We start from the raw sequence: 23,338 nt of genomic DNA, 5'->3' as shown, positions 1-23,338 counted from the left end.
AGCCTCCCTAGCCGCTGGGATTACAGGCATGTATCACCACTAAATAAGCTTTATAACAATAATGCCTCCCCCTATTTGTACAACTTCAAAATTTCAAATCTTATAACTGCATTTTCTCAAAGTAATATGCATTTTTGAACAACAAAATAAAATTGGCAAGTCTTAGTTTTGAAAATTATTTCATTAGGTCCTGTATCTATCTTTAAAATAAATGATTTTAAAATAGCTGCTACAAGCTGTGATCAAGTAACTAACAATAACAGACTACCAGAAGAAGCTTCACATTAGTAAATCAGTTCAGTATGGAACTGAGACCCCTTCAAGCAACCTAAGCATCAGAATGGAAAAAAAAAACTTCACTAAATGTAAATATACAAAGACATAAGAAGCCAGGCATGGTGGCATACACTTGTAATCACACCAGTTTGGGAGGCTGAAGAAGGAGGATTCCAAATTCAGCAACTTAGCAAGACCCTGTGGTTAAGTGCCACTGGGTTCAGTCGCCAATACAAAAGAAGAAAAAGAAGGTAAGATGTCCTATATTGTGCTAAAGTCCAAAAATGAAAAGAAGCTTGGAGGAGGGGCTGAAACAAATTTTGGTACAGAGGAAAGAACACAATAGACCAATAGTAAAAACTCCTCAGTGAAGAAAAAAGATAAATGAAGTGACACTTAAAGCTAAAAGGGAATAGGAAGTAAGAAGACACTCTTAAAATCTTGGTGATATATTTTTTTTTAAAAGAGAGAGAGAGAGAGAGAGAGAGAGAATTTTTAATATTTATTTTTTAGTTTTTGGTGGACACAACATCTTTATTTTTTATTTTATGTGGTGGTGAGGATCGAACCCAGCGCCCAGTGCATGCCAGGCGAGTGCATTACCACTTGAGCTACATCCCCAGCCCAAGAGAATAAAATTTTAAAAACCTACTGAAACTTAAGTAAAACTTAAGTTTTAAAGTGGTATCTTCTTTCATGTATGTAGGAGCTACATTAAAGTTAATTCATACTTAATCTCTTTGTTAATTAAAAATTATATTCATAAAAGTAATTTTTTAAAAATTTCCTAATGTTTGCTCTCTCTAATCCAATTGTGTCAGTAATAGAAGCCCTGAAGAGCATTAGAACTATAAATTCTCAGAAACAAATTAAAAATACCTTATTCAGAGCAGCAAATTTATTTGAAAATTATAAAATCCAATGCTATGAGAGAAAATTATTAAAATGCTATATAAATTTTGACAACTATAAAACCTAATATGGAAAACCTAGTAGGAGCCACCAAGATTTCAATAACTTTTGAAATAGTAATATCTGTTAGAAACATATGAAGATGTTCATTGTAGCACTATAAACAATACCAAAAGAATGATTTAATGATAATCATTCAAATTGGGATATTGCATGAACATTTACATTTATGTGTATGATGAGTAAAACAGTAATATTTTTTATATTTACTAAATGAACATAGCATATAACACAAATACATATTGTAATTTGAAGTATAGAAATATATGAACATATAAGTAAAAATGTGATAATACAGCAGTGCAACTATAAACAGTAAAAATTCTTTTCAGATTTTCTTTGATGTTTTATGGTAAACTTAATAATAGCAAATATTTCATGATGAATTTAATAAAAGCAAATAAGTAATTAATATAACCACACTTAGGGAGTACTCCATATTACTATTAAAATACAGGATTTTTCAAAATTATCACTACTTTTGATTGTTAAATGATGTTCAAAATAGCTAATGTATACTCATAAATTTCTTACTAGGAACAAATATAATTTATAAACTGAAAATCAAATTTGGTGGGAATTTGTACAAGATATTATTCATCAACTACTTACTAAGTTAAACTTCTGGGCAGAGCTCATATTTTTAAACAGAATATTTTCTCCTTTTTTGGAACAGAAATGGAATTTTAAATGAGAAGCATCCCCTGTTTATTCCTAATCATTTTCTATTACCAGTCATAAGACTTACCTAATTTAGTCTCTTGTTCCCAGGCTTGTTCAACAGTGTGAAGTTTTTCCTTGGTAATCTCCAGTTCTTTATTTATAGACTCCATTTGCTCTTTTAAGGATACATTTTCACACTGAATAAAATACACATCATGGATAAAGCTATACTATAATTCAGACCAATATATCACAAAACTAACACTTTCTTAACTTTATGCAATAGCTCCTAAAACTTACACTCTAGTTTTTTAAATACTGGAATTCCCCCCATATGCAATACACATATACACACATACACACACACATATATATAACATAAAATATTATTTTAAAATAACATCAAAATTTTATATATCTAATATGTCACTCTAAACTTTTAAGTATTAGCTTCTACCACTAAAACTGTATGTTCATTTTGGTCAATCTGGAATACTCAAAGGTTTCACTGTACCCTCTTTGAATTCTAGACCACAAAACCTATGAGCAGAAAAAAAATCATTATTTATGCAAAAAGTGCTCATAATGGTTTTGTTATACTGCAATAACAACTTGGACCTTGGCATATAATAAATTTTGTTGAAGTAACATATAAATGCATATTTGATAAAAGCAAAGATTTAAATTACAAAGTATATCAATTTTTTTTAATTTTCAGGAAAGATGAAAAATATTCTTTGGGAAAATAGATGAAATAGTTTTAAAATTACTCATTAATATGTTATCTACAGGGGATTTCTTCCTAGAACAAAGGGCACAGAGAATGGGAAAAAGAAAATCAGTTATGAACATACCTAAATACTCAGAATTTTTCCATAAATATAATTCTTGGAAAAAGCAGTAATAAGTAAATGGATCTTGATTACTTCTAAATAGTATTAATGTATAACGACTCAGATAACTTTGTAAGAGTCACTGAAAGGTATTCAGAATGTTTCATTTATTGAATGTGTACCCCTAAGCAAGTAAAAGCTTATGAGCCAACAGAGTTATATTTAGTCCTCTATTGTGAGAGGATCTTAAAAGAGAACAAACCAAAAATGTAAGCGTCCTTATTTCTAATGAGGAAGATGAACAAATCAGACCATAAAAGCATAAAAGAAGGTCAAGTGGCTATGGTCTGGGTATATTCATGGATGGTTTAAATTAAACTTATATAATATCCACTCTAATCTTTTCTATATAATAAAAAAGATGGAGGGGCTGGGGTTGTGGTTCAGTGGTAGAGTGCTTGCCTAGCACATGTGAAGCCCTGGGTTCGATCCTCAGAACCATATAAAAATAAATAAATAAAATAAAGGTATTGTGTCCAACTACAAATAAAAAATAAGTATTTAAAAAAAAAAGAAAAGATGGAAATTTGCAGAGCTCATTCATGGTCCAGGAAAAGACATCAGAGTGAACAAAATCCATTCCAAGAAACAGAATCCAGGGACCATGGGAGAACAATATGTTCTGGGAACATAGATAAGGGAAAGAGAAGAGTTCTGAATGACACTTCCTCCTTTAATTACAATATGCTACCTGTTCCATACTCTTTTTTTCTTTAAGTGCCTGGGTGAAATAAGTTTGATTCTGCTAAATTATGCAAATGAGTTAAAAAGAATGACCTGCATGAAGTTAACCAGAAGTCATTCTGTAACCATGAATAATGTGTTACATATGTGTATGTATACTGATAATCAGAAATAAAATACAATAAATATATATTTATGAACTATATGTCTGTTAAGTTTACATAAAGAGAGGTAAACTCTAATAAACTAAAATTTACAGAATTACCTAAAACCTAACGACCTCACCAAAGAAAAATGGCTAATATCACAAGGTTGGAGGATCACACAAACTTACCTCTAGGTATTCCAAGTTACTTGTTCTTTGAACAAGCATATTATCTTTTTGCAAGATATCCCTGTACTTTGCAGTCAGTTCATTGTATTGTTTATTGGCCAGGTCTAATTCAGACAATGAGACACTATTATCTATAATTTTTTGGAGAGCTGCAATCTTAAAAATGGCCATTTCCTATGTAAAGAAAAATACACTGAATTATGTTGGTATATTTCTTTCTGCTGAGTCACCATATTTTCCTGCAATGATGTACTATGCTGCTATGAGCACAATGCAACAAAGCTAGTCATGAATTGAAATTTCCAAAATTGTGAGCCAAAATAAAGCACTCTTCTTTTTAAATTGATTTACCTCAAATATTTGTTGGAGTAATGGAAAGTTGACTAACACAATGTTCTATGAACCTGCTATCAAGCTATGAAAAATCATCAACCCAAGGCACTAAAGTGTCTTTATTAACACCAAAAAGAAATGCCTAAACTTTCAGTCACTCCAGTAAGTTTCTCTGTGATAAGTAAAAATTACATATAAAAGAAAACTAAAAGAGATGGAAGTTTATTAAGAAACAGTATACCAAACAACCACATTTACAAAGTGAAGAAGATAAAAACTTATGGTTACAATTTGTTCTAAAATAAAATTCTCATAATAATGTTTTAGATATTGTGATAACTTCTCCATCAAAATAAGCACACACAAGTCTACCTTGTCCTGGGAATTTGGTTTCATTCTGGGGGCGGGGGGAGGATAGGGTAGATGAAGCTCTATTTCCCATTTTCACAAAATATCCCTTTTTCTCAGCTTTCTAACTATTGTACAAAGAAAGGAAAGAGGAAGGAAGAGAAGGAGGGAGGGAAAGAAAGAAAAAGAGAATAGAAAAATTCAGGTTGAATGATTATGTTGAAGAGGAGATTCCAATTTCTTTTTCTATTTCAAGCCCAAGACTATAAAACTCAAAAAAAAAAATCACCTAAAAATATAAATAATAACATTTCTGATGTCTCAAATTTTCCATGTCTAAGCAAAAACAGCTTTCAATTTTTAACAATTTCTTATCTCATCAAAATTCAGCTTTAAGATCATACTAAAAATAGGTTTATTAGCAATGATATTATCATCCATTACTATCTACAAAACAGATGGTAACATTTAAATTTTACTTTGAATTTTTTGTTCATATGATTCTAAATTTACATCATATACACTGAACATCTACATGCTTAAAAATAAGATACTAAGTCAAGGTGCAGGCATATAACCTTTCTATCCTTGTTTATGATTGCAAAAAAGAAACAGAATAATTTGCTGTCCCAGGAGATAAGGCAGAATGGTATGAAAGGCACAGTAGTAGAAGTGAGATTTTAATTAAATTTTTTGAAAATATAAATTTGTATATATGCAAATCAATTAAAAATAATCCCTAAAATTAAACAAATGTAAAATAAATATGTCTATATATCAAAAGTATATAATCACAAGAAGAGGAATTATTTCAAGTAACTATAAAGTATATTATTTTGCCTATACATCATTAGTGAAATTTAAAGAAAATAAGAATTGTAAGGACATTTTAAACTATGTTAGCAATAATGGTGCTGTCATTCTTGCTTATTTTCAAATTAATGTATGTATTATACGATAAAACATAATTATTTTATGTTAATAGTCAAAGTACAAAAACTAAAGAAGGTTTGAAAAAAATCCATATTATTTACTTACCGCATAATGCTAAATTTGAATTGGCAATAATATTATGAACTTATGATGTAAAAAAAATATACATTATTATATTTTCTAACTTGTCCATTGAAAAAGACTAGAAGCAATGAAATTCTGAGAGCAATGACATCCACTGATCAGTTTTGGGTGTCTAAATACTTTTCTCTCTAAAGAGAAACAGGTCTCTATAGAGAAATGGACTATTCCAAGGCCAGACAAGAAGTACAGAAGGTAAAACTAGAACATTTTGTTGTGCTAACCAAACTTTGAAGTTGGGTTCCAAGACTAATGATTTCTTGTCCAAAATAGGAGCCAGCTTTAAAAGGCTCCCACTGGCCAAAGTTGAAAAAAATGATAACTTAAACTGAGTAAAATTCACTGAATAGTTAAGTCTGTGCGTCTGTGACAACACCTAAAGAAGAGACACTGAGTGGAAAAACACCAGGAAGAAGCATGACACACAAACTCTGTATTCTGAAAACTCATCATTAAAAGAAAAGACTGAAGCATTTATCTTGACTTTGCAGGAGGAATTATACTTCAAGATAATTGAATGGCCTGGGCTAATGAGGGAAAGCTCTTTATTTTTCAAAAGAATAATTGTTAATAAATGTAAAAGCATAATATAAATAAAAAATTGTGATTTTGTAATTTCTAATGAAATAATTTTGAGCCAAGCAACAATTATCAGTGAGTGTTAAAATCATTAGTGGTACTGATGAAGAATTTTATTTTCATTGTGCCAAAATATCACCAGATAACTAATCACTTAGTAACAGAGGTACATGGTTGTCCTCCCTTTGACATAGTAATCAATCATGAAATATGAGACAACCAGACATTTTGTCTCTTGAAGTGATACTTCCTAAAATATAGATCATTACTTATGAATCACTCTTATCAAAAATGCTTAACTTGGAACTAACCTAGGCCTCGGAAATAACTTTTCAAAATAAAAGGCATAAAGGAACAAGTAAAATAACACACACACACAAAAATTAGATAAATCGCTGGGCATGGTGGCTCCTGCTATAATCCCAGCAGCTTGGGAGGCTGAGGCAGGAGGATTGTGAGTTCAAAACCAGCCTCAACAACTTATCAAGGCTCTAAGCAAGTAAGGAGACCCTATGTCTAAATAAAAATAAAAAATAAAAAAAAAGAGGCTAGTGATGTGACTCAGGGTTACATGCCCCTCAGTTCAATCCTCAATACCAAAAAAGGGGGAAAAAAAAAAAGATAAATCTAATATTTTTCCAAGAGAAAAAAAAATTCTACACTAAAAAGATATCTATATCCAAATTCCCTTAAAGCATAATTCTGACACTACTAATAAAATGTAGATGTATTCTTGGTATTAAACAAATAAGGGGATTATTATCAATGTTTTTAGGTAAGATAAAGTAATTGTGGTTATGTAAACAAAATATGTAAATTTGTATTTTAGAGATGCACATGAATACATTTAGAGGAGAAATTATCTACAATTTAAAAATATTTCCACAAAAAACAGATGAAACAACTATGGAAAAATGTTAATAAATAATCGTGGTTCATGAATCTATGCTATCTTCTGCATATTTGAAAATTTTTATAAATTTAAAACCAAAACAACAAAAAGCACAAGTACCTTAAATCTCTGCAAACATCCAATTTTTTCACAAACTTCAGCCTCCATTGACATCAAGTCATTCTTTTGTTTCCCATTTTCCTTTCTAAGTTGTCGTTCCATTTCTACTAAAGTTGTATATCTCCTTATAAGTGACTTTTCATTCACTTGCAAAACAGTGATTCTTCTGCTATTTTCTGAAAGTGTTTTTCTCATTTCATCTGAATCCATCTGAAGAGCATTGAGCAAATTCTGCACAAAGACAGATATCACTTGCTGAGTTTACCTATCCTAGCTTACACAATCTTGTATGCGGATGTTAAAAGTAATTTACTCACATTATATTCTTTTATTTTTATAGCATCTTGTTGGATTTGATCCTCAAGCTTTTTCTTTTCCTCTTTGATTGTTTCAGATTCTGTTTTCCAGGTCTCCTTTTCACTAAAAATTACAAAAAAAACAGAACCAAAAATAAAAAAACAAAAACAAAAAATCCCACACACAATACATTAATAACACAAAGTTTATTACAAAAAGTACAAAGTTTACTACAAAAAGGTTACTACAAAAAACTTTAGGTCATGGAAATTTAATGTTTACTTAAAACAAGAAATATTCTGAATCTGACACACAAAAAGTTTTATACAGAGGATTTGGTCAGGAATTGATTTTAAATAAAAGCAAGATAACAAAGTTATTTTATTAAGTTGTCAACTTTATTAATTTAAATAATATTAAATCTAATTAAATGACTCATCATTCAAAAGGGATACTTATTAGACACTTATACATAACGCCTTATTCCAAGTCTGGATAAGAATGTAAGCAAATCTCAAACATCATGTTCCAGAAAACAAACTAAACTTTGAAGCCTGGTTCAAAGACTAATGAGTTCTTGTCAAAAGGACATAGAACTGGCTTTAAAGGGTACCACTAGCTAAAACTGACCAAAAGAAAAACTACTCCAGTTGAGTGATTATTCACTTATAAACTGAATCTTATTAATATTTTATTGAAAATAGAAAAGGATCAGGAAAATAATCAATTCTCAAAACTAATTCTGGAAATCAAGTCTTAACATTCCCACTCAAAAGCTGAAAAGCATTTAGAATACAAAAATTAGAAATCATCAGACTTAAAAGAGTGTGTGTAAAGGACACAAAATTTCAGTTAGAAGTTCAAGAGAGCTATTGTGTCAATACTGGGGATTGAACCCAGAGCCATCTGACATTTCATGATGTACATACATGAAAACAACAGAGTGAAGCCCACCGGCATGTACATCCATAATAATGGGATCCTAGCTGGGCACAGTGGCACACTGCTGTAATCCCAGTGGCTTGGAAGGCTAAGGCAGGAGGATCAAGAGTTCAAAGCCAGCTTCAGCAATAGCGAGGCACTAAGCATACAAAATAGGGCTGGGGATGTGTCTCAGTGGTTGAGTGCCCCTGAGTTCAATCCCTTGTACATCTCTTGACAAAAAAAAAAAAAAAAGGGAACCTAACTAGAAAAAAAAAATATATTCCATGCTTGTATAATTATATCAAAATGGATTCTACTGTCATGTATAACTAAAAAGAAGAAACAAACTGAAAAAAAAAAAAAAAGCAGAAACTCCTGGTGAACCCAAGCCTAACCCCACATAAAACATCTCTGTGCAATAACAGAACCCTGTGTCAGAATGTGAAGGTAGCAATGAATAACTGATATTAAAAAAAAAGAGAGATCTATTGTACGTACATCATGGTTACTGAGTTAAGACTATATACACTAGAAAAGTGTTCAGAGTTTACATGTTCTTATCACACACAGACACAAAAGTATAAGATAACACATATTAAATAGCCTGATTTTTCCATTCCACGATTTATACATTTTTAAAACATCATGTTGAATGCCATAAACATATGTAATTTTTACTTGTCAATTCAAAAAATAAAATGTATTAATAAATTCACTTTTTAAGAAGGTGTGTTAAGACATTGTTGCCTATAAGAGACAGTCTATAATCACTTATAATCTACTTGGCTTAAACCAATTATAGTAACATCAATCTCTTGATAAGACTGAACATGTGACTTAATTCTGGCCAATAATACCTGAGTCAAAGTTGGCCAGATGTTGCCAATGTCTACTCACAAATAAAAATTAGGTGGAAAAATACATTGCTCTTCTTCAGCAGACATGGTTCTATCTTCTTCGGATTTTTGTTACTATTTTATAACCAAAGTAGGACATAACAACAATTTGAAAATATCATCTACCCTCTTAACTAGCTTGGAATTTGTTAGGTCAGAGGATAATTATCCTTAGTGTTTACATAACCTTTGATGTATAGAAATCACTCTATGGATACAGATTAGATAGCAGAGATAAGAAGATATATGTTAATCCCTACATACACATATGAATTGTTACAAGTGATGCTAACTAATAGCAGCTGACATTTATAAACTGTTCATATGTGCCATACACTAAACATTTTCATGTAATAATTCACTTATTTTTCATAAGAACACTATGAGAGAGATATTACTATCAGAATTCTATAAAAAAGGAAACTAAAACATAGAAAGGTAAAGCAGCTTGCTCAAGGTCTTATAATGAGCAAATATTGAAGTCTGGATTAAAAACAAGGCAAAACAATCCCAGGACATGGATGAGCTTGTGATCATTAAAACTATACCATCTATCTAAAAACAAATTCTTCACAACTGTTATCAGTATATTAAAAAAAAAAAAAAGAGTGAAAGAGAAAAGGCAGAAGGAAAGAACAGAACAAAATATCTAAATTCTTCTAATGCTACTTTCATTATGAATGAAATACACTATGAATATACTATGATTAAATTTATAAAGTTTTGCTAATACTTTTACCTTAAATATTCTTTATATAATAGACTTTGCTGATGACGAAGTACTGCAAATTTTCTGTTATAGTCTTCAAGAGATTCCTCTAAATTCTTCAACTTTTTTTCTTTAATTTCTAGTTCCTAAAAATTTGATTTAAAAATAAGAATTCAAAACATCATAATTCAAGGATATAATATATATAAAAATGTACTATGGCTGAGCGCAGTAGCACAAGCCTGTAATCCCAGCGGCTCAGGAGGCTGAGGCAGGAGGATTGCGAGTTCAAAATCAGCCTCAGCAGAGCAAGGCACTAAGCAACTCAGTGAGAAACTGTCTCTAAATAAAATACAAAATAGGACTGGGGAGGTGGCTCAGTGGTGGACAACCCCTTAGTTTAATACCTGGTATCTGCTCCCCCCCACAAAAAAAATAGTATGAAATGGGTAAAATTACTTTTATCAGTTATGGTGGTCACAGTAAGCATACAAATTATTTGAAGGAAAAGTTACCTTTAAATACACACTTTTATCAGATATACAGAATAGTTAAAAACACACACCTCTAACCACTCAGTGACATATCATTTTGTGAAAATATACTTTCATACCTCCACTCAAATTATCTATCCTCTCCAATCATTTCATTTTAAAGATAAATACATTGAGACTTCAAAAGATTACATAACTTACTCAACATCAAAAATACTCAGTGGCACTACACTTGAGATCCCTTTATTAAGGACATATGCCAGACCTGGTGCCACATGCTTTCCAGATACTCAGATCTAACATTTGAAGTTGCATCTCTCTGATGTTCCATCGCTCTATAATTCCTTACGAATAAGAGTTCAAGTACTTGGTTTTTCACTTAGGATAGGTTTTTGCACATTACCAATGGTTATTCACTAATCTATCATAATGCATTTCATGCATCTTGTTGGAAAAAATTAATCCTATCGCAAATAAAAGGTCAATGCCACATGGCCATTATTTATTGATAATGTCCCTTTATTAGAGAATAATAAGAGAAATCATAAAGAGTACTATAAAGAAAAAAGTACTATGAATTTCAAAGTAATGATATAACGAGTTATAAAGCAACATTCTGATAAGTAGTGAAGACTGTCCCTACTTGACCTGGATGACAAGCAAAAGTCTAATATTTAGGAAAAGACTATTTTTATATCAAATACAAAAACAAGCATTTGATAATTATAACTCAAGTGATCAATAATTTAATACAAGAATACAGTGGTACTTATAATCAAGACCATTTTCATTGATTTTGAACACATTTTTGCAAATATATTTGTAGTATGTGTGATATTATGGTTATTCAAACTTCAAATAAAATAATGAAAAGCATCTCTCATTAGGCCATTCATCATGCTCATTATACACACAGCAAAAGTGAGAAACAAACACAGGACAAGTACTAGAGCATGGTACCCTTCCTAACTTGCTATTGGATTTAAAAACTAACAATTTATACAGTAAAGGAAAGAATAAGGTTTAAAAAAATTTTTTTGGCTCAAAAACTTTTCTTGTGAATAACACAGAAAAGTAATCATGACACTAGAAAGGGGTTTATCAGACTTTATTCTCTTGAATTATTTCCCTAACCAGCAATAAATACAAGTACTCACCTTATTTACATGTCACTACTTTATAGTAGCTGCTTGATGTTCCTATTTCATACGAATGACACTCATCCAAATAAGATATGTGAATATGCTTCTTGTGAAGATTAATGGAATGAATTACTTTTATATAAACTATTCTAACATAATTCACAAATAATATATCTCAATGTTCTGAGAGCTCAAAGGAATACATGAAGACTAAATTAAGAAACATACTATCAATGATTTTTGTTATTCACATGTAAAATTTTCAGTACCTGAAGAAGATGTATTAAATATTCATTCTGACAATTAATGATATTGGCACTAGATGGTGTTATCCCTTCAGGTAAATCTACTCCTTTAAAAACAACATTTGATCCTTCTGATTGTCGTAGAAGATTGATCTCTTTCTCAAGATGATCTATCTGAAAACAAACAATCCAAAGATGAGACCCACATGTTTTACAGCCAAAGAAAGACAAATTGAAAATACTAAATTATACTTCATGGTTTCCCTACCGCATATTTTTTTAAAATAGGTACATGAATACCAGAACTGACAAAAATGAATATAATCATGCTTGAATTTTATTTTAAAATGCCTAATTATAAGACACAATTTTTGTGTTTTTCTATAAGGCAGTAATTTTTCCACTTACTTTCATAAGAAAAATTCAGTTTTCTTAATTTTCAAAGAATTAACTCAATGGACATTTTCTCATAAAGTAGCCTCAAGAAAACAAACAAATAAACTTTTCTATTAAACCTATGTTTTTATGCTTAGTATTTTATTTAATAAAATTCTCACCTTTAAATTTGCTTTTGCTAATTGTTGCGAATAATTTATAGCCTCCTTCCGAGATTCCTTGAGCTCCTGTCTTAATTCTTCATTTCTTCCAGTAAGCTGATCAACTTGGGCTTTCAAATGCAGATTGGCATCAAAGATTCCTTCTGCACTCTTTGATTCTATAGCCTGGTATATTTATATATTAGAAATATAAGAAAGAACAGTAAAATCATAGGAAACAAAAATTTACCTTTAAATAAAATTTGACATTTAAACATTTTTCTATTCTGATTGCCATGAGTAGTAACAAAGTATGGTATTTCGATGTCTTATTTATGAATTTACATTTATAAAACTGCAGTTCAACTTACATTACCATGGTCATTATTTCATTTTAACATATAACAACATCTAGTTAATAGACTGGCAGACTAGAAAAATAACCAGAGGATTAAGATGACCAGAGTTCAAATGTTAACCAATCCCTTACCAGCTGGGCAAGTGATTTCATTTTCTTATCTCTAAAGTAGAAGAAATATTGCTTCTCCCACTTCACAGGAGTTTTGTATAGTCAAAATGAAGTAATTTACATGTAAAAGATTTGAAACTACGCAGCATATGAATTAAAAGCATGAGCAAAGGGATGGAAAAACTTCTACATTCAGTTAAGGGAATTTTTCAGTGCTTCCTATCTACAGTTGGAGCATACGTGACAATGAAGGCCAAGTAGGATAACAAAATTATTAAATAATAACAATGAAAAAAGAAAAAATAATATGTAAGATATTAACATATTATCAGAGTAGCCTCACTGGCCCTAATGATCCAACAATGCATGCATACACACATACCACGTACTCATCTATATAATAATATACACAAGTATCTTTGGACTTCAGAAAAACTATATGCAATAAGCTTTTCAATGCAAAACAAGCTTTCAGAACTGAAAACAGAGACAAATAAGATAAATTAAGTAAAGTAATCTAATCTATTCTGGAGGGTGATGTGGTGTTTAGGCAGTTGATTTATAAAAGCAAGTTTTTACCCAAAGGAGATCAGAGTAAGCCATGCAAAGTAGTAAGTCATATTAATTCAAAGGGAATATCAGGTAGATGGAAAGTAAAGGACAGTACTGCCTTGTTAGTCATCCTGCTACCATGCTATCTATATAAGCTTTTGGTAAAGTGAGGTTGAATTAGATGGTATGGGGTACTGAACAGTATCCTATATAATAGAGACTGAACTGAAGTGCATAAACCGGAATTAATGTGATCTAAAGAGTTATGAATTCCGGCCAGCCACTGTAATTCCAGCGGCTCCAGAAGCTGAGACAGGAGGATCAAGAGTTTTAAAGCCAGCCTTAGCAAGGACAAGGTGCTAAGCAACTCAGTCTCTAAATAAAATACAAAATAGGACTGGGGATGGACTCAGTGGTCTCATGCCCGTGAGTTCAATCTCTAGTACCAAGAAGGAAAAAAAAAAAGAGGAATTCTGAAGACCTCTAAAGGAAGTAGTAAGTATTCCTAGGTGATCTGTGAATATCAGAGCATATTAGAATCAGAAAAAAGTACAGCAATCCAGAATAGAACTCTATCAAAGCAGAAGTCTGGGGAAGGTCCAGAGATTGTCAAGAGAAATAGAAGGTAAGATTTCCCGGGACTATTCATTCTGTGTTTATTTGATCAATATGTAGAATTTCCCATGGAGAATGAAGCTTGATCTGGGATACAATATTAGTAATGGGTAGCATCATGGACAAAAGATGATCACATTCAAAAAAGCATTAAGAATCATTTTAGACATTCATAATAACAGAAACAAAACAACGTCACCAACAGAGAAGTCAGAATCAGAAAAATATACAGGGAACCAACTAATTTGCATAAATTCTGTCAAATGATTTTCTAGCCTCAGGAAGCTTTTAACATAATCAATGTCACTCTTGCTCTCTGTTAACAATTACAATATTAGAAAGAATTCAACTATTGATTAATCATGGTTTTAAAAAGCAATTAAGTGAATAATAATTTTCCTTGTAAATGAAGTAATTTTAGGAAACAATTTAATAAAGTACGCTACATATAAGTTCAGTTTATGTATTATATTCAAGTTTATGTAACAGACACTCATTAATACCATGCAATTCTTAAGTCTCCATACAGTAAATATAAATAAAATATTAATTAATGGCTAAAATTCTTCCTGTAGTCTACATAATATTATATTACACTTCCAGGTTTATGGTATAATTTCCTAACAGATCTACATTTTTCCATAAAACAAATTAATTTAAAAAGTTAAAAGAACATGAACAAAGTATTTTGGGCGTAAACCTGAATCCTGGAAGAAAAGACTATCAAGAATTGAGTTTGCCATTTTTAAGAGTTTAATTTGAGGGCAGGCTGCAGTTGCAGAGACCTATGATCTTTCTGGCCTTGAAGATCATAGGATAGCACTCAAATTCTCAGAAAATTAAAGAGAAAATCTCAGTGAGAAGAGTGCCAGCATAAAAGAACTCTAAATTCTTTGTTTAAAAATAAATAAATAAATAAGGCTTCCATGGGCTGGGGTTGTGGCTCAGGGGTAGAACACCTGCATGGCATGTGTGAGGCCCTGAGTTGGATCCTCAGCACCGTTAAAAGAGCCATTAAAAACTAAAAAAAAGAAAGAAAAAAAAAAGCTTCCAGGCCTCAGACTGACTCTTGAACCACAAGAATACTGATAAGAGAGAAAATGAGAATGAACTTAATGATAAATAACAACAATTAGTAATTGACAGAAAAAAAGATGAAATATTAGAGAGAAAAATGTACAGATCCTAAGGACAAATGAGAAGATATCAAAACACATATGTCACTGGAGTCCCAGAGAGAACAGCAGAAAAATAACTGAAGTAATAATGGTAGAAAAATCTTAAAATTGTAGTGAATAGATTCAAGACGTTGAATCCCAAACTAGATAAACACACAGCTCAGCACATTATATACAAACTGGTAAAAAAAACAAAAAAGAATTATAAGCACATTATTATACACAGGGAAGCAATGATTCAAATGATCACAAATATTTCATCAGAACCACAAAAGCAGTATAACATCATCTTTAAAGTGGGAGGCGAGCTGGTTGAAGACAGACATTTGTATGAAAAATAACTTACATTTACTAGTCTTTCAAGACTGGGGATAATTAGAGATGTTTCTCTTCCTTTAATGTCAGGATCCTTCTGCATTTCCTTAATAGCTTGCAATATTTCCTTCATACCTTCTTCAAGTTGCTTATTTTCTTCAGCTAATTCTTTCACTGTGATTACAAATTTTTTCATTGAATGAAGAGATTTTCATAACTTATATTATTTTATATAGAGGACTAATATCTCACATATAGAAAAACCATTGGGAAAACACATACAAAAGTGTAAAAAAAATCAATTACAAATGCAACATGAATAACTTAGTGAAATGGCAGACCTATTTAAATAAAGTACTCATGATAAATATTTATTTCATATATGAAAGACATAATCACAAGCATACTTTTGCTTTAACTTAAAATATGCTTTATATTAAAAAATTTTCAGTTTTCTAACTTCACTTTTATTAGAGAACACAAGAAAAATTTGATATACATTTCCACAAAAAACTTAGAATATCATTTTGACAATGAAAACAGCAAATCAACTGGATGAATGACAGAGACTGAATTATATATATTATAGAATTAATTAAAGCTAAAAAAAGATTAGAAAGCAGAGAATATATAGAGTTCTTTTAAATCATAAATTTAGTATAGAAAAAACAGGTATAGAAAAATAAGAGATAACAGTAACTTACATTTATTCTGAAATTTATTTATTACAGTCTTACTTCTTTCTAAATCTCTTTCCTTTTCAATTAGTTCTCTTGAAAGAAATTCATTCTGACAAACAGAATAAAATTGACATATTTTATAAAATATTACAATAGTCTATAGGTTTCACACCAAAAAACAGACTATGGAGACACAACAATAGTCATCAAAAAGGCAAAATTAGATTTAAAGGACAGAATATATCTTCCTGCCACTTTCTCCCTCGCTCAATCCCCCACAGCAAAAGGCAAAGAAATATAAGGACACATTTTGTCCTTACTACCACAATTATCTCTCTTGATGTTCTGTCTTTACACTACCTGTTCTGCTTCGCTTCTGTGATATTCAAGCACTATTTCTGCATTTTTACTCTGTGCTTTTTCGATCAACAATTCCTGGGCTATAACTTCATTAAAGAAACACTTAACATATTAGGCAAATCAACAAGTTCTTATAAAATGTATTGCATTTCTAATTGTTTTTAAAAACAGAATGTGTACAAATTAGTGTTAATGTGCAAACAAAAAATTTATTATAATTGTTATAGAACTTTGTTAGAAAAGTCACAAAAAGTGATCCCAGGAATATAACCTGAAGGAAACTCGCCTAAGATCTAAGAAATACTAGCTCTCTCCATAGCTGTTCTATAAGATTTTCAAGTGGATCTATTGACACAATTCTGCTTGTACTATAATAGGCACAGGACCCAAAACATTAACTTCAAGCTTACTTTTCAAAATCTCAGTCTGTAAGGGTATTTCACTTTTTCTTTTATCTTCTTTCAAAATGACATCAGCATGCGTTATCTGGGTATGAATCTGTTCATTTCCTGATGTTGCTACTTGTCATTTATCCAGGTCAGGTATATCATCATTAATTTTTTGACAAAATATTACAGATTTTTGCCTAAGTGATAATTTCTGCATGAAGTCTGAAGCTGTAGATACGGTATGAAAAGATGAAACTAGTGCTTGATGGCTTCCTGATACTTTCTTCAGAAAGACAGCATAAATAGTCATTTATTACTCCATTGCTCTCTGTACTAAATGTAATGACTAATGATTTCAGATTTCCTAAAGATTGTAAATATGTTGGTTTAAACATCTCTCTTATTGTAATAGTTTCCAGAATTGAATTATCTTTTCCTCAAACAGTTGAAGAACGTCTATGTAAAGAGAGTAAAGGATCCACTCCACTTTCTACTCTATGATGAATTTCAGATAACATTCTTGATAATGATCATATGGTTAGATTCTCCTCCTTATCATTCTGATCTGACTATGGAATACTGAATTCTGGTCTCCGATACAGCATCTCTATTTCATCTGAACTCTCAATCAGTATTCAAAGTAAATAATGTCTCATTAATCACCTTTGGATCAACAGATTATTTAAGCAAGTAAACATTTTTCTTTACTTATTTCACAACTATAAAAGAACAGGTGTCCAAAATGAGAAAATAAGAAAAAAATGAAATGCTGATAACATTTTCCTTTATTTTCTCTGCCATAATACTTCATTGCTTACCTTTGATTGTGTTTCACTCATATTTTTGAGGCTTACAAAATTCAGTTTTCTTTCCCCTATGCTATCTCCTTGAGAAAGATCTTCAGTTCGGTTCAGGTCCTCAATGGTTAATTCTACATAAAAGAATTAACAAATTAAAAATCAAAATAACTCTCCTACTATTCTAATGTTTTAATTCTTAAAAGCAGATTCGAGTTTTAACCTAAACAAAATGTAGACTAATTATTTTGAAAATCCTTGATCCATATGTAGTCAGAATAACCTGATCTAGTTCACTTTTAAAAAGCTATGAGAATTTTATTTATTTCTATCATTTTATTTTTTATTTTTTCTTATCATTATTTATCCATTCTATACTAAAAGTACTAATAGATAAGTACAGTATTCAAAAACACATGTAAAAAGTACATAAAAATCACAAATTATGAGTAAACTTTTATTATATTAGTATATTATAGTTTCATTTTCATAGAAAATTTATGATTACAGATACCATAAAACTAAAAAACCATAATGCTCTACTATAATTCAGAGATATGCTTATGAACTTGGCCCAAATTTAAAAAAAAAAATCCCTTTTTGTGGTGCTCTTAACAAAAAATTATCTGTGGTCCTTTAACAAAAACTAGTAATAGCTATTATAAAATTGAATCAACTGTTATTTTTTCACCAAGTAAAATAAACAAACAAGAATGCTAATTTTTACATTCAATAAAACATTATTTTCACTTAGTACTGAATAATTTACAAAGAAGGTTTTCAATGCACAGTCCTGAACGAAAGAGAAACTATTAAGAGCAACAAATTAACATGAATATTGCTAAGTATTATCATTATTAATCACAACATACTGAGAATTACAGTAGAAATTAAGAGTATACAATTAAAACTTCCAAAACCATGATTTCTAAACTTTGGGTTTTGTTTGTTCTCTTGGTTTTTTTGTTTTGTTTTGTTTTTGTTTTTGTTTGTTCGCCACCTGTTTCAGATTCAGGATTGAACCCAATTATACTTAGTTACCTCTCTGCAGGTCATTATGTTTATTTATTAAAACTGCAGGAGATCCACTATAATATATATAAAAACATATTAAAAACACAGAAAATTTCAGATTCAAATGACTCATAATCCAAACATTCTTTTAAAGGTATTGAATAACTGAGGATACCTGAAATTGCACTTCTTTTTCCTCTTTCTTGAGCCATCTGACGAATTTTTTTTTTCAGATTGAGTCGTTCTTCCTCTAAACTTTCAATCTATAAAGTAGGAATTATTAGTTTTCTTTATTCAACCAAAAAAAAAAAAAATCAATTAACCACCATACTTGCCTCTTTCAAAAGAATCTGGTTTTCAGCTCTGTACTGCTGCTGTTTTAAGCGTTTACTATTTCTAAATTCAGTTAAATCAATCATTGTCTTTGGTTCAAGACCTAAAACAGAAAGCAGAGTAATTAAAAACTTAAAAACATTCAAATTAACTACAAAAACTTCATACACCATCAAGCAACTGGTTATAATTCATTTAGCTAGTATCAATGAAGAATGGATTACTTTTTGTGCAAGAATTTTCCAGTTAATTGTGCCAAACCCCAGATAAAATTTTATTCCAATTATTATGGAAACACTAACAAAAACTCCATGTCAGGCTATCACAAAAATATTATACTGTATTATTAAGAACAGAAGCTTTGAGATAAAATAGACTGTAGTTCAATTCCCACTTTTATAACTAAATCAAAGGGATAACACTGTATTTATTTATTTTTCTTGACCAGTCAGGAATGTATATAATAAAATTAACCTAAACATATTGCTTAGAGCAGTATCTGGCACATAGTAGACATTATTAATAAAAATATCAATTACATTATCATTATTAGTCTGTTCTTCCCAGTGTACTTGCCTGCTAATTTGCTATTACTAAGCAGCTAGGCTTTGAAAAACAGATGTTGTAATTGTCTAAAGTAATTATAAATCAAGACTTAAAGCCTTTTAAGGACAGAAAATCTAGTGCTTGTGACAGATCTATAGATTGTCAGAAGCTTCTTTAGGAACTTCCAGATAACTGGTTATGAACGGACTGGTCAATTACTCACAAGTCCAATTTGAGGTCCTACCTTAATTCTAGATCTTATTTCACAAATAAATAATCCGGATAAAATATTTAATTTTCTTTCCTTTACAGAAATTTTTTTACAATTGGTCATTTTAAATCTTAGAAAGCATTAACTAATATTTAGCAAATATAATGAAATCAGTTTTTAGAACTTCATTTTTATTTTAAAGAACCAACTTAAATTGAACTATCGGAATTTAGTATCAAACTGGTAATATTAAGTAATGCGTTATTCACTCTAATCAAAACATAAGTTCTCAAAGTGAGATTTACAAATTGCTTGTTAAAATCAACAGAACTCTTAAAATACTTAACTAAAGTAAAACTTAAGCAGCCTAAATTGTAAAAGTCAAGAACCTCAAAGTCCTAAAAAAATTTAAACATTTATAAAGTCATTAGGAATTAATTTGAAACAAAGAGCACTCTGCAAACTAACTTGTCATTGGTCCCTTCTTTTTGGAGGAATAAAAAGGTTAACGTCTGTTATGTGGTATTAATGTTAAAAGACTTTCATTTTTTAAACAAGTATCTATTACTGAGGAAGTATCAGACTATATAAAATGAGATTCCAGGACTGCTGACCCACAATCTAGATGAAATCCTCAATCCCACTTCAATAGAAGCAGCTTCACTTCTGTGTAAATGTTTTCACGGAAGTATTTATTTAGGGGAGAAAAGCATTCAACTACTTAAAAGTAATAGTAATAAACCAAAGTAAACAAAAAAGAATTGGAAATCATGTATGAGAAAACTACTTAAAAGATGACTTACCCACACGCTCTCTAAGCTCCTCATTTTCATCAAGGAAATCATTGATCTTCAACTCAAGTTTATTGATTTCCTTTGTCAATTCTTCAATCTCTCTATCTCTTATTTTAATTTGGTTTTTACAATTCTTTATTTCAACAACAGCATCTTCTAAACCATATACTCCCTGAAAAACACCCAACCTAATTTAAATATAACATAGTTTATTTTAATAAATAAGTAAAATTCATGAATTATTTAAGAATTATCTTTCATTAAGTCTCAGAGGAAATGTGTATATACCTACAACTTATATGATAGGCATATTTCAGGTTTTTTCAAAGTTTAAATTTATTTTTTAACAGATAATAAAAACATAAAAATTATACATTAAGGGTTTTTATGTACTTTTATAAACTGAATTTAATAATAATAATTATGGAATACAAAATGCTTAAAACTTCCCAGTACAACATCCTAATGGCAAACTGTTAGAATACTACATATAAAATTATTGAAAGTTAAAAGTGAATCAGCAAAACCAATAGAATATGTAACAAATTAAGTTGCCTAAGGTGGGATCATTTTAAAAATTATAAAAAGTACAAAGTAGACTGTTGACAAAGAAAACAAAACAAAACCATCATGTCACAAGTTTTGTCAAACCAGCCAGTGGTATCACATCTACATGGTGGCACAAAGAATACAGATAACAAACAATCTAATTTTACAACTTCACCAAAGCTTATTATCTGGGCAAAAAGTTTTGATTGAATGGTTTGAAAAAAAATTCTGACAAAATATAAATGCTCAAAAGATTGAATAGTTTAATATAAATTAATTAGAATAACGTTTATCAAGAGATTTATGGAACTTTTTAAAATGGTATGCAGTAAAGGGCACAAAAGAGTCTATAAGTGGTAAAAATAATTCAAAGCTTCTTGACTGACAAGATAAATATACATACCGATTCATAATCTTTTAACCGTTTCAGAGTCTCAACTAATTCTTTATCCTTTTCCCTAGCATCAGCCTCAGCCAGTTCAGCTGTTCTCTCAGCCTCTTTAGTTTTCTCTTCTAAAATTTGTACCTTTGACTGAATTTTCATAAAATGATTCTGTTGAGAAAGGGATGAAGCACCTACAGGTAAAAACAAAAATCATGAAATTAACTGGGTTGACTACTTACTCCTTTAAATCAGTTGTTCTAATGTATGGACAGAAGTGGTATAGCACTAAAAGCTCTTTTAATGTTGCAATTTATATTTGTAAACTGAGAGTTCTATTTTGGTTTGGTTAATAAAATTAACTAAAAAAAGTAAAGTTCAGTTAAATCACCTGAAGGGATTAGGGCTAACAAAAGGCTGCAAAACAAGGCTTTACAGGATTGATCATTGTAACAGAGAATATTCATAATATTCAACTTCTCTTTTGACCATGTAATTTGAACTACAAATTTTTAGCTGCCACCTGACCATCTGAAATGAAAACTAAATTTCCACACTCCAGCAGTCAGTTATGGTCATGTTGCTATAGAAAATACAAAGATCATGCATGAATTTTACAAAATGTTTTTAAAGGAGAAATGTCAATCTTTTGTTTCTTTCCTCTATCCTGCTACCTGGCATATGGATATGAAAGTTAAAACTCAAACGTTATTCTTAGAACTTGAGATCAAAATCTCATGTTGAGATGGGCAGAGAAACAAGACAAAGAAGTCCCAGATGCCTGCTACCTTATATCTGTGTAGCTACCATACCAATCCTGAACTGAATTAATTCATTTTTGTTTATATCATAGAGGAATAAGTTTCTATCTTGTTTAAATCATTGTTCCATGCTTTATTTTTCTATAATTTGCAGCTAAATTTAATCATAACTTAAGTAAAATAAAAGTCCTAAATCCATTCTTATATTAGCTTACTAAACTGTGGCTAAACCAACATATAATATACTTATCATTCTAAAATTTATTGACACAAATCATACTATGCCCATTCATAATAAACTTTTACTAATACATTAGTCTTTTATTATGCACTAGGCTAGGATGGGAGATCACATAAGGTCTTTTTTTTTTTTTAATTTTTTATTGTGGGTTGTTCAAAACATTACAAATTTCTTGACATATCATATTCCACACTTTGATTCAAGTGGGTTATGAACTCCCACCTTCACCCCATACACAGATTGCAGAATCACATCAGTTACACATCCATTGATTTACATATTGCCATACTAGTGTCTGTTGTGCTCCGCTGCCTTCCCCATCCTCCACCCTCCCCCCTCCCCTCCTCTCCCCTCCCTTGTTACTTTTCTTTATTGTTGAAAAAAAACATAAGTTATTTCAGCAGCATGATTGAAGTAATTAATATATCACATACTCATTTAAAGTGTATATTGCAATATTTTTAGTATTGAACAGATATCATCACATTATATTTATACAATATTTTTGTCCCTCTATACTAAAGGAAACTGCCTACTACCCTTCTTCTGCAGTCCCAGGCAATTCTTAATTTACTTTGTCTCCATAGATTTGCTTATTATGGACATTTCATATAATTAGAATCATATAATATGTAACCTTTTGTGACTACTCTCACTTAGCATGATGTTTTCAGGGCTCAACCATATTATGGCATGTATCTGTACTTCATTTCCTTTGGCTTTTTTTTTTTTTTTTTTTTT

At 30.4% G+C, this 23,338-nt stretch overlaps 1 protein-coding gene and 1 pseudogene across 5 annotated transcripts in view; both read right to left on the bottom strand.

The window, feature by feature from the left end:
* The window catches only part of LOC107140026 (centrosomal protein of 290 kDa), an 89,203-nt gene that overhangs the window by 43,379 nt on the left and 22,486 nt on the right, over positions 1–23,338 (bottom strand). For all 5 annotated transcript variants that reach the window (XM_048804262.1, XM_048804286.1, XM_048804257.1 and 2 more), the window contains 14 exons: positions 21,617–21,789; positions 20,674–20,836; positions 19,116–19,216; positions 18,956–19,043; positions 17,788–17,900; positions 16,245–16,329; positions 15,572–15,714; positions 12,433–12,597; positions 11,900–12,049; positions 10,025–10,140; positions 7,486–7,588; positions 7,169–7,399; positions 3,823–3,996; positions 1,997–2,108 (listed from right to left, as the gene is read on the bottom strand). In XM_048804262.1, coding sequence (XP_048660219.1) covers positions 1,997–2,108; positions 3,823–3,996; positions 7,169–7,399; positions 7,486–7,588; positions 10,025–10,140; positions 11,900–12,049; positions 12,433–12,597; positions 15,572–15,714; positions 16,245–16,329; positions 17,788–17,900; positions 18,956–19,043; positions 19,116–19,216; positions 20,674–20,836; positions 21,617–21,789 — 1,917 coding nt within the window. The remainder of the gene's footprint in view (positions 1–1,996; positions 2,109–3,822; positions 3,997–7,168; positions 7,400–7,485; positions 7,589–10,024; positions 10,141–11,899; positions 12,050–12,432; positions 12,598–15,571; positions 15,715–16,244; positions 16,330–17,787; positions 17,901–18,955; positions 19,044–19,115; positions 19,217–20,673; positions 20,837–21,616; positions 21,790–23,338) is intronic.
* LOC125617167 lies at positions 16,359–17,776 on the bottom strand (annotated as a pseudogene).

Source organism: Marmota marmota, unplaced genomic scaffold (genome assembly GCF_001458135.2).
Source record: "Marmota marmota marmota unplaced genomic scaffold, marMar, whole genome shotgun sequence".
NCBI lineage: Eukaryota > Metazoa > Chordata > Mammalia > Rodentia > Sciuridae > Marmota > Marmota marmota.
Note: the sequence above shows the minus strand (reverse complement) of the source record. Positions and strands in the feature narration are given on the sequence as shown.